Genomic DNA, 14,714 nt, shown 5'->3' with positions numbered 1-14,714 from the left:
CTGTATACTCTCACAAATTAAATTTAAATTCTGCATGAAAAATATACATTGTGATTAACACAACTTGAAAACATAGCATAACAAAATAACAATAACATAAAGAGAAAGCAACAATGAGCATTACTAATATTTAATTATTAGTATATACAGTTGCTTGAGACACTTTTGTTTAGTAATTATTGTAAAAGTCATATGTGCTAATTCTTTAGAATATAAAATGAAATATAGAAAAAGTTTACACTTAACAAATTGTCAGTAATAAATTTATTGAATTGTTTTAAAGATTTTTTCTTTAAGTATATATATTCAAACTTTTAAAATTATGTGTTTTAAAATATAACCAAATATTCAATAAATTATTTAAGTTACTGCCAATAAATCCATCTGTAAAGGTCAAGGTCATCAAAACTTTCTTTTTTATAACTGACCACATCCTGAGGAAATCACACAACTTTTCAATATGTGGGCAAACACTGAAAGAAGGAATAGGTTTTTAATAGGTTTGTTAGAATAATATTGTGATCTGCATTGTCTGTATCTTTGTTTCATATCCTAAATAGGGATGCTGACTGTTATGTCCATGACTTTCTTATCATGGAATACATAGAAGAAATAAATATTTTTAGGTTTAAGAAAAAGACTAGCAAGCTTCTTTATTAGTATTACACACTTAGCTTATATTTAGATATTCAAAACATATTTGTTACTTCACTATACTCTGTCCAAACCTAATATCATGAATTAATATCAACATTTTTAGCTGGATACAGATATACCTTGGAGATATTGCAGGTTTAGTTCCAAGAGCTCCTCAATAAAGTAAATATCATTATAAAGCCAGTCACACAAATTTTGCTTTTTTCAGTACATATAAAAGTTGTGTTGGCACTATAGTCTATTAAGTGTGCAAAAGCATGATGTATAAAAAGGTCTACGTAACATAACTGAAAAATAATTACTAAAAATTTCTGGGAATAATTTGAGATTTAAGCAAGTTGTAACTTTTTTCGTTGGTGAAGGGTTTTGTCACGAGGTTGATGGCTGCTTACTGATCAGAATGTTGATTGCTGAAGGTTGGATTTACTGTGGCAGTTTATTAAAATAAGGCAATAGTGAAGCACTTTGTTAATTAACACTTCCTTTCATGAAAGATCTCTGTGCAGCAGGTGATGCTATAAAGCTAACAGCATATAATACTGTTTGTTAGGATTTACCTATGGCTGAACATCTTTCAAAAATGAAGTAAATCCTCTCAAACCCTGCCACTGCTTTATCAACTAAGTTTATGTAACCAAAGATAAATCTTTGGTTGTCATTTCAACATTTTTCAAGCATCTTCAGCAGGAGTAAATTCTACCACCAGAAACCACTTTATTTGCTCTTCCACAAAGAGCAATTTTCCCATCTGTTAGAGTTTTATCATCAGATTGCAGCAATTCATTCACTTCTTCAGGCTCCATTTCTAATTCTAGCTCTCTATTTCCATCGCATCTGCAGTTACTTCCTTCACTGAAGTCTTGAACCCGTCAAAGTCATCCATGAGGGCTGGAATCAACTTCTTCCAAACTCTTATTAATGTTGATATTTTCACTTTCTCCCATGAGTCACAAATATTCTTAGTGGCGTCAGCATGGTGAATCCTTTTCAGAAGATTTTCAGTTCACTTTTCCCAGATCCGTCAGAGGAATCACTGTTTTATGGGAGCTGTAGCCTTAAATATTGTTTTTTGTTGTTGTTGTTGTTGTTGTTGTTGTTGTTTTTGAGAGGGAGTCTCGCTCTGTCGCCCAGGCTGGAGTGCAGTGGTGCAATCTCAGCTCACTGCAAGCTCCGCCTCCTGGGTTCACGCCATTCTCCTGCCTCAGCCTCCCTAGTAGCTGGGACTACAGGCGCCCGCCACCACGCCCGGCTATTTTTTTGCATTTTTAGTAGAGACGGGGTTTCACGGTGTTAACCAGGATGGTCTCGATCTCCTGACCTCGTGATCTGGCCGCCTCAGCCTCCCAAAGTGCTGGGATTACAGGCGTGAGCCACCGCGCCTGGCCCTTAGCTTGATCTTCTGGATAACATGCTCCAGCTTCCACATCAGCACTTGCTGCTCCACCTTGTATTTTTATGTTATAAAGATGGCTTCTTCCCTTAAGCCTCATGAACTAACCCCTGCCAGCTTCAAACTCTTCTTCTGCACCTTCCTCACCTCTGTCAGCCTTCATTGAATTGAGGCATGTGAGGTCTTTGCTCTGGCTTGGGCTTTGGCTTGAGTATTGTGGTTGGCTTTGTCTTCTATCCAGACCAACACAATTATTTCTCCATAACATGAGTAAGGCTGTTTAGCTTTCTTATCATTTGTGAGTCCACTAGCGTAGTACTTTAGATTTTTTTCAGGAACTCTCTCTTCACATTTGCCACTTGGCTGTTTGTTGCAATAGGCTTCTGTTTTAGCCTATCTTGGTTTTGCCATGCCTTCCTCACTAAGCTTCATCATGTTTAGCTTTTGATTTAATGTGGGAGATGTGTGACTCTTCTTTTAACACAAAAACCTAGAGGCCATTGTAGGATTATGATTTGGCCTAATTTTAATATTATTATGTCTCACAGAATAAGGAAGCCAAAGAGGAGGGAGAGAGATGGGGGTATGGCCAGTCAGTAGAGCAATCAGAACACACATTTATCAATAAAGTTAACTCTTAGGGGCACAGTTTGTGGTTCCCCGGAACAGTTACAATAGTACCATCAAAGATTACTGATCACAGATCACCATAGCAAATTTAATAATAATGCAAAGTTTAAAATATTGAGAGAATTACCAAAAAGTCAGAGAGACAGGACATGGGCAACTGTTGTTGAAAAAAAATGGTGCTGATAGATTGCTTAATGCAGGATTGCTACAAACCTTCAATTTGTAAAAAGAAAAGAAAACCACTATCTTTCAAGCACGACAAAGTAAGACACAACAAAACAGGTATGCCTGTATTTAAATATGAAGAAATAGTTTTATCAGTAGATGTTTCTAGTAGATGTTTATCAGTGGATGTTTATCAGTAGATGTTTCTTGATTAATATTTTCAATGCTTTGCACATTTTAAACATCTAAATATTTTTACTTAATGGTCTATAATATACCCTTGTTATATTATCTTATATTTTCATAAAATTACATAACATTTCATTGTGCTGGGTTTAAGTGTAAAACTACTATTGGACTTTAGTTTTATGTTGCTTTCCTAGAATACATCAAATAAGCTTCAGGGTACATGATTTGGCCAGATTATATCTAGAGCATGTGTGTGGATGTGTGTGTTTCTGTGTGTTTTAATCTATGCCACGATGGGTGTTTTCTTTATTTATTAAGCATACATGATGAAAGTTTGCTTATTTAAGATGAACTTTTATCTGTTGATAGCTGAACTCCCAGGAACAACAACAAAAAAATGAATTGAGCTTTTAAGAAATTGTTCCAATGAAAATGGCTCTATTTAAATTATTAATCTTAAGGAGCTGTGTAATAGTCACATTTCTTTGTTGTGGCTATCCTGTCTTGGCATTGTATTGATTCAATAAACACATTCTTCTCTGTTGAATTTGCAAATAACTTTCTCATATGCATATAGCAGAAGAATTTTTTGTTAAATCTCTTTCTCATTAGAACAATTAGCTTAGAGTTAAATTAGCCTTGCTTATTAAAAGCTACACATAAGAAAAATGAATATTTTAATCACTTAGCAGTAATTATGTAAGAGCTGTTAGAAATTCTAAGCTTATTCCTATGATCTGTTTCTAGATGGACAGCTGACTAGAAAATGAATGACACAGCTTTTCTGTACTGTTTCAGAATTATCATCTTCAATGGACCTCAAAATTGCACTCTTAGTTAATAGCCTCCCATTACCACAAAATCATTTTTCCCTCTTTTGGGATAGAGTTGAAATTAACAGCAACTCTTGTAAGCATATTCTCTCTTAATAATAGTTACAGAGATTGAAAATTATATCTATTACTATGATCAAATCTCTTATCTAAATTGATACTTCAGAATTTCTGTATCTTAGAATTACAGGGTTTGTCTCAGTGTTCACCAATAAAATCCCCGAAGGTTAACTTAATTATGGATTTCAAATGTATAAGGATAGAGGTCAGCTATTTTCTACCTAGAATGAAAAAGAATGGTAGGAATTGAACAGAAATGGAGGCAAGATACTGTTATTAGATAGCGAGAAAAAGTGCCTCTCTATGAGTATTGTTGCAAAGAGCAACATTTTATTGCACAATATGTTCCTGGAAAGATTTCATTAAGAATGATCCTTCCTCCTTCGTTATTATTATATGTTCAATAAACTCAAAACAGGGAGAGAACTATCACATATTTGGAGACTTTCTTGAACATTAAAGCAAACTGATCTAAGGCCAAAACATAGAAAACAGTTAACAATGCTTTTATTACAATCTTCCTGTTTTCAAGTTTACACCTACATTTATTGCAGACTATAAATATATATGTACATGTATACAGAGATATATACACATATATATTTCAAACTGTGTACTACTTTCTGAGCTTTACATATATCTAGATATAATGGTCTTGCTATTTAATAGATATATCAAAGTGGTGCCATTTGTTTACTTAATGAATTAATAGATAAATTCTGATTTGCCTAGTCCTATGGATATTATAGGCTCATGGATACATCATAAAAGGATTTATATTATTTAGTAATGCTTACTTAATAAAGAAAATTAAAAATATATGGTAAGGAGTTGTTGGGTAAAAAGTGAAATGTGTGAAAGTGGTAGTCATACTGGGGTTTATTATAAAACTTCTATGATGTTTTAGAGTTGTAACATTTGTTATTATAATTCTTTCAGATTGCACCTACATCTGACAATGACTTTGGACGCTATAATTGCACAGCCACTAATCGTATAGGAACAAGATTTCAAGAATATATTCTTGCTTTGGCTGGTAAGTATAGCAGAATAATTTTTGAGATCTCACACAATATTTCTGAAAGCAAATGAAAATTTAAGTTGATAAAGTAGTCTCATTTACATGTGGGATTTAAAACAATGGATCTCTTGGAGGCATCGGGTAGACTGTGGTTACCAGAGGCTTGGTAGTATATTGGGAAGGAGGGAATAGAGAGGGGTTACTCAGGGAGCACAAAACTACAGTTGATTACAAGGAATAAGATATGCTGTTCAGTAGTACGATAGGGCTATAATAGTTAACAATAAGTTATTGTATATTTCAAAATAGAAGAATATATTTGGAATGCTCCAAACACAAAGAAATGACAATTGTATGAAAGAACAGACATGCCAGTTACTCAGGTTTGCTCATGATATATTGTCTGCTTATATTAAATTGTCACATGTTCCCTGTAAATGTGTACAACAATTTTGCATGCATAAAAATTTTCCAAAACCTTAGACTTTAGCATGTCTATAACAAAAATATGAACTTCCAAAAAGTGGGTGTCATGTAATTTTAAATGTTAGCAAAGAATATCCTTTACATTTTTATAAGTAGCAATACAGGTTGCTTTTTATAAAGAATGAATCACTTTTAAAAACTTGAAACCATTGTATCTGCTGTACAGTGAGCACGTAGAATGTATTTACTCATCAGGATTGATTTTAAAACCTGATTCTAATCCCTCCAACTTTAAAAGTGAGATATTTGTTAAAGAAATAGGGAACATATGTTTTAAAAAATTAAATTATATTTCAAGTAAAGACAGAATCCTGATGAAAAAATTAAAAATCAAAACACTCTGAGAAAAAATGAACTATAATTAATATATTTTAAACTTTTAGACTTGAAAATACAAAGAGCTAGCTTACTTCTGAAGGAAAATAGAAAATTGAAGGTTACATAAATTTGTTGAAAATATTTTATTTTGTATATATATGTTAATATTCTAGTTTTACCTCTAAAGCTTAAAGATACAGAAATAACAACATATAAAATAAAAAATTCATACAAACCAGAAAGCCAGATATTGTTTACTTATTTATAAAATTTGCCATTATGTTTTACAAGACTGATGAGGAATTCTAAAATACATTTTAAAAAATAGTTTATATAGCTCAAATGGAAAAAAACAGTCTTCTAAGACTAGGTAAAATAGTATCAGAAAATTATTGTAATATTATATTTTAACAGACTTAAAAGCATCTGTAAAGAAATTTTATAACCTTTTCAGATAGAGATTTTATCTATAACTTTAATTTTATACTAAGTTCAGAAAAATGTTCATTTTTACTGCTATATAGATATATTCTAAATATTAATGTCATTGATCATAAAGGCCAAGAAGGGAAATTTTTAAGCTAATAATGTCAAATTATTATGTAACTTAGAGAACCTGCTATTCTCCAATTCAAGTTTTACTGCATTGATAGAGAAGGGAGAAAAGAGAGTACATGGAAGGAATTGATGGAAGAAGGCAGGGAGAAAAAAAATCAAGATAAGTGAGTTTAGAAATGTGAAGAAACTGTTATACAAGCAAATTAAATTATAAGAAAATGAAGTGTGCTAATTCTCACCAAAATGCACTGATAATAAACTGAAGAATCAACTGTACTAGTAACAAGCATTCACTACTCAAATTAATTCCAAACCTTCGGAAATTATGTAACTTTTCTTTAAATTAGTATATAATTTTATAAATAATTAGATATAGGATCAATATATGTATATATAATGTTATTAATATTGATCCAGTATTGTATATTGCCATTTTATAAATGATGTGTTTTTCAATTAGGTACAACTTAATAAATGACCAGAATTTTTAGGAGGGTGTATTAATATTTGGTATTTAAAACATTATGTTGATTAGGTTTAAATAATTCCATGAGGCCGAGCATGGTGGCTCATGCCTGTAATCCCAGCACTTTGGGAGGCCGAGGCGGGCGGATCACGAGATCAGGAGATCCAGACCATGCTGGCTAACACGGTGAAAACCCCTCTCTACTAAAAATACAAAAGAATTAGCCGGGCGTGGTGGCGGGTGCCTGTAGTCCCAGCTGCTGGGGAGGCTAAGGCAGGAGAATGGCGTGAACCCGGGAGGCGGAGCTTGCAGTGAGCCGAGATGGCGCCACTGCACTCCAGCCTGGGCGACAGAGCGAGACTCTGTCTCAAAAAAAAGAAAAAAAAAATTCTATGAAATTCACAGGTAGTATTTAATGTGCATGCACCTTCATATCTCACAATACTTACTGCAATTCCTATCCTTCTAGTGACTATATTAAATTAGTGAGTTTTCTTCTGTGTAACCATAATAAAATTAAAGTTTTTCATTAAAGCCGAGTTAGAAAATATTGGAAAACTTTTTTGAATATTTTTCTGCAATTCTCCTAATATTCCAAATTTTATACAATTCCAGTCTAAGAATTTGTTTTAGAAAAGGGTGAATTCAATTGAAATTGTAATGAAGATATCAAAATGATTCAGACACTCAGCCTTAGATGGAAAACATAGTTTAAACATCAACGTTTATAAATATGATTTATTTTATGGGACTATTCTTTAATACTAATATTTGGTAGAAAACTTAATCTGTCCTGCAGAATCCTAACACAAACTGTACTGTGATTTTAAATAAGATGTAAGACATTTATTATATAAAAAATTAAATATTTCCTAATATGTGAAGATACCACAGTTCAAGATTTCATTGGCCTATTTGCCTTGTAAAAGGTCAAGATCATTTGGCATATGGTATTTTACAGTGTAAGAGAATACCTTACTTCCAAAGGGAATTAATTAAGAGCCAAAATGTAGTATGAAATTTTTGTACACATTCAGTGGTAATATAGGAAACAATTACTTTTTCAGCATTCAGAAATCATTTTTTCCTTTTTTCCTCCCATTTGTCCTCCTTTCCTTCTTCTTTCCTTACATTTTCCCTTTTTAATAATTCAGCCCTACATCGGAACGAGGTAGGCATCTGTGTGGGAGTAGGGTGAAGCACAGAAGCCTGGCATGGGATGTGAAAGCCTGAGCAGAGTGAATGGAGTGGAATGAGTGTTGTAGGGGTCCAGTGTGGAGTGTTGGTGTCCAGGCAGGGTAAAAAGAGTGCCCACTTGCCAAGACAGAAACAGCAACCCAAAAAGGCTTGTTGCAGGCCATTCACCTAAGTGAAATAAATCAAAAACAGAAATTCAAATACTGCATGTTCTCACTTGTAAGTGGGAGCTTAACAGTGTGTACACACATGGAAAAATAGACACTGGAGACTCCCAAAGGTGGGAGGCTGGGAGAGAGAGGAAGATTGAAACATTACTTGTTGGATGCAATGTTCAATATTCTAGTGATGGATACACTAAAAGCCCAAACTTCACTAGTACATAATATGCGATTGTTACAAAACCCCCTAAACCTATAAAAATAATATGAAAATGAAATATTTTTGAAATGGAAATAAAGTGTATATGTGTTTGGTTTAAGTCAGTTAACCCTAAGCAAGGACTTTCCATTAAACCCTGACTTCCTATTAATAAGCAAGAGTTGACGTAGTCTTCTTTTACCTATCTCCTCTGTCTTTAGAACATTGGCGGGGGGGGGGGGGAAGTAATCTTTTTATGTTGTTATAGAAATATGAAATATTTCACATATGTGCTTGATAATTTTGTTTTCTTAACTTTTAATCAAAATATTAACTAGAAATGTAACAGAGACAAATATATATATATTTTAAGACTTCACCATAAAGTTGATTTTTAAAATGTACCTCCTAGGTGTTGATCCTGCCATCCAGTAGGAAGCATTCTCTATTTGGATCAAAGTACATATCTTGAATCAAATTAAAGTTGTACAGCATGTAAGGCTAAATAAAAGTTTTACTATATAGTGTTATTTCTTCCTTACAATTTTCTACTTCTGAAAGATGATTATCTGACAAGGCATTCTGTATATTTATATGCATATTTATTATTTCTTTTCTTGAAAAATCATTACCCTACATTGTAAATATTGTTATCAAGTAATTTCATTTATATATTTTTAAATTTCTTAATTTGTTTTATCATTGTTATATTTTTTAACTGTTGAAGTTTTTTATATTAAACCTTAATCCTAAATAAAATAATCCCACCTTTGTTTCATTAATTGATGCAGGTTTCTGATAAAGTCACCTTCTGTTGGGCAATTTTATGGGAGGGACTTTGCTGTTAGCTGTCATCAGGTAATATGTCCAGCCCCTGGGGAACGAGAGCCTCAGCTCTCTAAGAGTTTCTGTGCAGTCATTCCAAGATTTACCTGGTAAGAGTATTGTGGCAACTAAGTGAGTTATTGCATTCAAGCACCCAGCACATGACAAGTACTCAACAAATATTAGGTAGGTATTATTATGGCCTAATTATGGTTCATGTTGGTCACTTTTCTTTTGGATAGAAGTCAGTACCTTGATACCTCTTTAGTTGTTATACATAAATCTAGACATCAAGGACCAGGGCTTAGTAAAATGAGATAATGACCTTACTTATTCTGAACATTATACTTCTATTAAATAATGTTAAATTCATTTGACTTTTGTTATTTTTTTCCATTTAGGAGGTTGTCCTACCAATTTTTTACACAAACTGCTATTAAGGGAGGTCTCTGATACTGTGCTTCACAATTGATTTTTTTTAACCTCAGTTCAGGACTCTATACTTACCCCTATTAAATCTCATCTTGTCAGTTTTGACTCGTTTTTTAACCTACTGAAACCCTGTCAAATTCAATATTTTAGCTCTTTTTTTCAGGATTGATTTAAGTCACAAGTACAATATCATGAAGCACTAATCTGTATTTTCACCAGAGTCAGGATAAGCCTGTATAAGTCATCCTTGAGAACAGAGATCGGCTTACAGGTTAAACGGGATCAATTGAATAGAATTCTAAGATACGGAATTACGGCCTATCTACTGGTCTGTGTACCTAGATTTTATCTTAGCCAGACCTTTGCTCCATAACGCTTGAAAGCATGTTAAAATTAGTTCATTTAGTATCACATTTTCTTCACTTAAATATAATGCCAGGATTCTTTAACATAATCAGTTTTATGATCTAGCCTGGACAAGTCTACATCTTGATTTTTTAAAGAACTCATTAAGCAAACAGTGATATTCAGAAACTATTCATAACATATTCTTGATTTTCTCATTCTCATATTGCTGTGAAGGAAAGGAAATCAGGATAACTTGACATTATTTTCAGAGAATCCATGTTTGCATCAATTCCTAATCACTTTTTAATTCATTCACTCAAAAAATATAGTGAATTTCTAGTAGGTACCAGACATTGTTCTAGATCTTGGGAATCTGAAGATAAATAATATATAGCATCTGGTCTTTACACGTAAGTTAGAGTTCAAAAGATATAAGGTTGCTGCAGAAGTGTGAATCAAAGGTTTGGAAGAACAAAAATGAATTCTGATTGGAGTTCTTGGAAAAGGCTCTCAAAAGGTGTCAACTTTTGAATTGAGTCTGAAAGAGGGAGTAGAAACAGGTCCAGGGAAGAAGAAAGGGAAAGACTCAAAGAAACATCAAGGTTACACTTGTACATGCTCTGAAAGGATGGGACTGTTAATGAGTAAGGCATTTAATGGAAGACTGGAAGGGTATATTGTGTGAGAAGACCAGTGTTGGTAATGGCATAGAGAGGTAGAGAGAAGTTAAGTCATAGATCTTAAAAACGTTCATCATGTTTGCAGGGCAAGGTGGTTTACGCCTGTAATACCAGCACTTTGGGAAGCCGAGGCGGGTGGATCATGTAAGGTCAGGAGTTTGAGACCAGCCTTGCCAACATGGTGAAACCCCATCTCTACTAAAAATACAAAAATAAAAAAATTAGCCGGGTGTGGTGATGGGTGCCTGTAATCCCAGCTACTCGGGAGGCTGAGGCAGGAGAATTGCTTGAAGCCAGGAGGCGGAGGTTGCAGTGAGCCGAGATCACACCATTACACTCTAGCCTGGGCGACAAAAGCAAGACTCTTCCTCCTCCAAAAAAAAAAAAAATTCATCATGTTTACATTCTGTCTGGTATACAACGAGGGAAATTTGGAGATTTTTAGTCATAAAGCAACATAATTCATGTATCTTAGAAAATTATCTTGGTGGTGTTCTAGAGACAGATTTCAACATAGCATAAAATATACATATGTAACTAACCTGCACGTTGTGCACATGTACCCTAAAACTTAAAGTATAATAAAAAAAGTGACACAACTGCCAATTTCCAAATTCTCCAAATATCTAAAATATATAAATTGAAACTCAAACACTCTAATGTTCACTCTTCAAAATTTTTTTCTGGCTCATGATAGTTCTAAATTGAATGTTTGAAGGGTTCATTATGTTATATTTGATTTACTTATGAGCCATTGTTGAAATGCCCAGTACTAAAGATAAGTGAATCTGGGTGTCTGTGAGTTGTGAGAAGGGTCAAGACATACTCATATTTGGAGGAAATAATTTCCATTGGTATCTTGGTAGTGAATGAATACTTCTATGGAGAATATTAGAGGTAAAAATGGGAAAACCAAGGTCAGATCTCTGGACTACTTCAGTTTAATTCATGGACTTATAAGAACAAAAAAAATGAAAGAAATTTTTCAGGGAGACAGTGTATCTATTTTGAAGGATAAATGTAAATATAATTGGTCAAATACTGTGAAAAAATCTAAATAATAATTTGGATTTGGCAATTGGTAAAAACTAGGTGAGTAGTGAAATGAGAAGGAATTTACAGCATTTCAGATGTATTGCAGGTTGGCTATATAATATTAGATTAAGCTCACAATATTTCTTGCTCTGTTGTGGATGCTATAGCAAAATATATTAGACTCTGTAATGTATTAGCAACATAAATATATTGCCCACAGTTCTAGGGGCTGGGAAATTCAAGATCAAGTCACCATCAGATTTGGTTTTTGGTGTAGGTCCAATAACCAAATTGTTTTTATAGATGGTGCCTTCTGTGTGTCCTTACATGGTGAAAGGGGCAAACATACTTCATTCAGCCTCTTTTATGGGGGCACTAATTTTATTCTCGAGGGTGGATGTCTCATGACTTTATCACATCCCAAAAGACCCCACCTCTTAATAATATATTCAACATATAAAATTTGGAGGGAAACCAGCATTCAAACCACAGCATGATCGAAACAAGAAAAATGTGTATAAAACCTTGCAGAAGTAAGGTAGCCACTCAAAACAAAAGTAGATAGAACCTATCTCAACATAGAAGTCCCTTAGTTGCAAGCAATTATGGTGACACTGCATGTAACAGTGTTACTGGATCTAGGAAATTCAGTTACTTATGTTCCAATTCTTGTAGTATTTGAGACTTTCACCAGATAGAAATTGATGAGGAAATCAAGCAGAAACTGATTTATTATAAAGAACAAGCTGGTTATAAAATCATTGGAAAGGCAGAGAAAAGACCAAAGACAGCCACTAATATTCTACCTTGAAGGTCACAAAATAGCATAAGCGTGGTCCACATATGAAGTCTGCAATGACTAACTAGAGGTCAGGAAGCCCTGCTGCCAAGTTACCCCTCAGCTAATAATCACAGCCACACCACTCCAGAAACTGGATGAATAGGCTGTGGAGTGGGGAGTTCGGATGCTACTCTCATTCATATCTGCAGAGCCCCTTGTCCATGTGCACCTCCTGAGAAAAGTGGGACTGACATTCACAGCCCTCCAGCATTCTAAACTATATACACGTTACTTTCATTCTAGGTTCACTACATGAAACTTAGAACCATAGCAGCAAGTGAGTCTAGGAAATGAAGATTTTAGCCTGCAATTTCTTATGATAAACAGGAGTATCTTAAATCATAGAATTTGACTCTGAGTGTTAATAGAAAAATATCTAGGGTTTAAAATATCTAGGGTTTAAAACACCATTCTGAAATAATATTCAGGCTAGCACTTCCTTTTAAAAGAAAGTTTACAAAAATCAAACTCTTCAGATTCCTGGATCTAAGTTTAGCAACACCACAGCCTCATATGTGTAAAAAGAGCACAGTTAGTGTCTATGAACTATGCATGCTATGAGACCAAATTCTCAGAAATAAAGATGTTGGGGCAGAAATTAGAAATAATCTATTGAAACAGAGTAACAAGGAACAAAAGAAGAATATGTTTCCTGAGAAGAGAGTGGGATTGAAAAAAAAAGAGATCTTTATAATTCACAGTAATAAGACTGAGAAGAAAGAATAAAATTCCAAAGAAGAAGAAACAGGAAGAGAAGAGCTATCTGATAAAGAAAAATTTTGGAGAAGACAAAAGGAAAAGACATTGTCATTCAGAGATGGAGTGTTTAGTCTTGGAAAATGAGAAGATAGAATTCCATTATCAGTTAATCAAGAGGTGATAGCTCTCCAAGACATTGGTTACATTGAAGCATTACTCACAATAGCCAAGATATAAAGATGTACAGCATGGTCTTACTTATATGTGGAATTCTAAAACAGTGAAACTCATAGCAACAGAGAAAAATGGTAGTTGCCAGGGGCTGGGGAGTGGGAGAAATGGGAAGACGTTGGACAAAAATTAAAAAGTTTCAGTTATGCAAGATGAATAACTTCTGGGAGTTTAATAAACACAAGTTCATTCAGTGACTCCAGAGATTGTATCCATCTGACTCCTAGGTCATGGCACCAACTCCTTGCCATTACACACCACAAAAAATTCTGAGCTGAACATCGGTATTGTATCCATTACCTGCCATTTGACTAAAACATTGATACATGTCAATGGGTACAAAAGTATGTAATAGAAGGAGGCTGATGATCAGGGAGGGATAGAAAAATTACAATGACTGACATTTGCTGAGAGTTTTAATGTATTCTAGGGTCAAAGTGCTCAACATTACTTGATATTTCCAACAACACTCGCAGTGGTACTATTCTAATCTCCATTTGGGAGAGAAAACTACTGCGATGTGAAAGGATTAAGTGCTGTAGTTGACAAAAGTGGCAAGGCCAGGCCTTGAATCCATGGATTCTCATGACATATCCAGTCTCTTAATCCAACAGTTTACCAGCACTATTAGAGATGAAGAGAAAGAGTAAACAAATAAATATTTGCACAATTGCTTTTCTATTCATTTATTCATTCATTGAGTGGTGGATGGTATTCATCAATTTTGGGGATATAAGATGCTAGGAAATAGTTCAGAAAACTATGGTAACAATGAAGGAATAATAGTGTGTGAAACTGAGCACCCGCTATGAGCCTCAGTTGAAATTGGGCTGTGTCTGAAAGTCTTTTAGAGTAGACCCGTATCTTTGCATACACCCAGGGCATTAGATAATCCAGGATCCTGAACACAAGGCTGAAACGATCGAGACTAATGTTGTAATGAAATTGAAGCTCCTGAATACCATTCCAGGGAAGTGATGTGATCAGAGTCGTTCTTTACAAAGATTGATTTTGCATTTGCATGGCTCGTGCATTGATGTTTTTGTTGGACATCCAATAGAAAAGGAAGCCAACAGCCGCTAATGGCATCACAGGAAAAGTCAGATAGGGCCAGGGCTTGGGAGGTAACAGAGGAAATGGGAAGGAAGAAATAGATACAAGAATTATAATGCAGGAATTATTAAAATAGTGTTTTGACTGATTGTGATGTATATGATAGATAGGAATCAAGGGTGAAAGAAATTACAGAAAAATCCAGAAAGTGAAGAGCAGAATTAGAGATGTTGATCCTGG

General features: G+C 34.2%; 1 protein-coding gene across 5 annotated transcripts in view; it reads left to right on the top strand.

Annotated features, from left to right (window-relative positions):
• Positions 1–14,714, top strand: part of NCAM2 (neural cell adhesion molecule 2) — a 574,592-nt gene that overhangs the window by 448,202 nt on the left and 111,676 nt on the right. For all 5 annotated transcript variants that reach the window (XM_032175135.2, XM_032175137.2, XM_032175139.2 and 2 more), the window contains one exon: positions 4,864–4,960. In XM_032175135.2, the coding sequence (XP_032031026.1) occupies positions 4,864–4,960 (97 nt within the window). The remainder of the gene's footprint in view (positions 1–4,863; positions 4,961–14,714) is intronic.

Source organism: Hylobates moloch, unplaced genomic scaffold (genome assembly GCF_009828535.3).
Source record: "Hylobates moloch isolate HMO894 unplaced genomic scaffold, HMol_V3 SCAFFOLD_14, whole genome shotgun sequence".
NCBI lineage: Eukaryota > Metazoa > Chordata > Mammalia > Primates > Hylobatidae > Hylobates > Hylobates moloch.
This window is presented reverse-complemented; position numbering and strand designations above follow the sequence as displayed.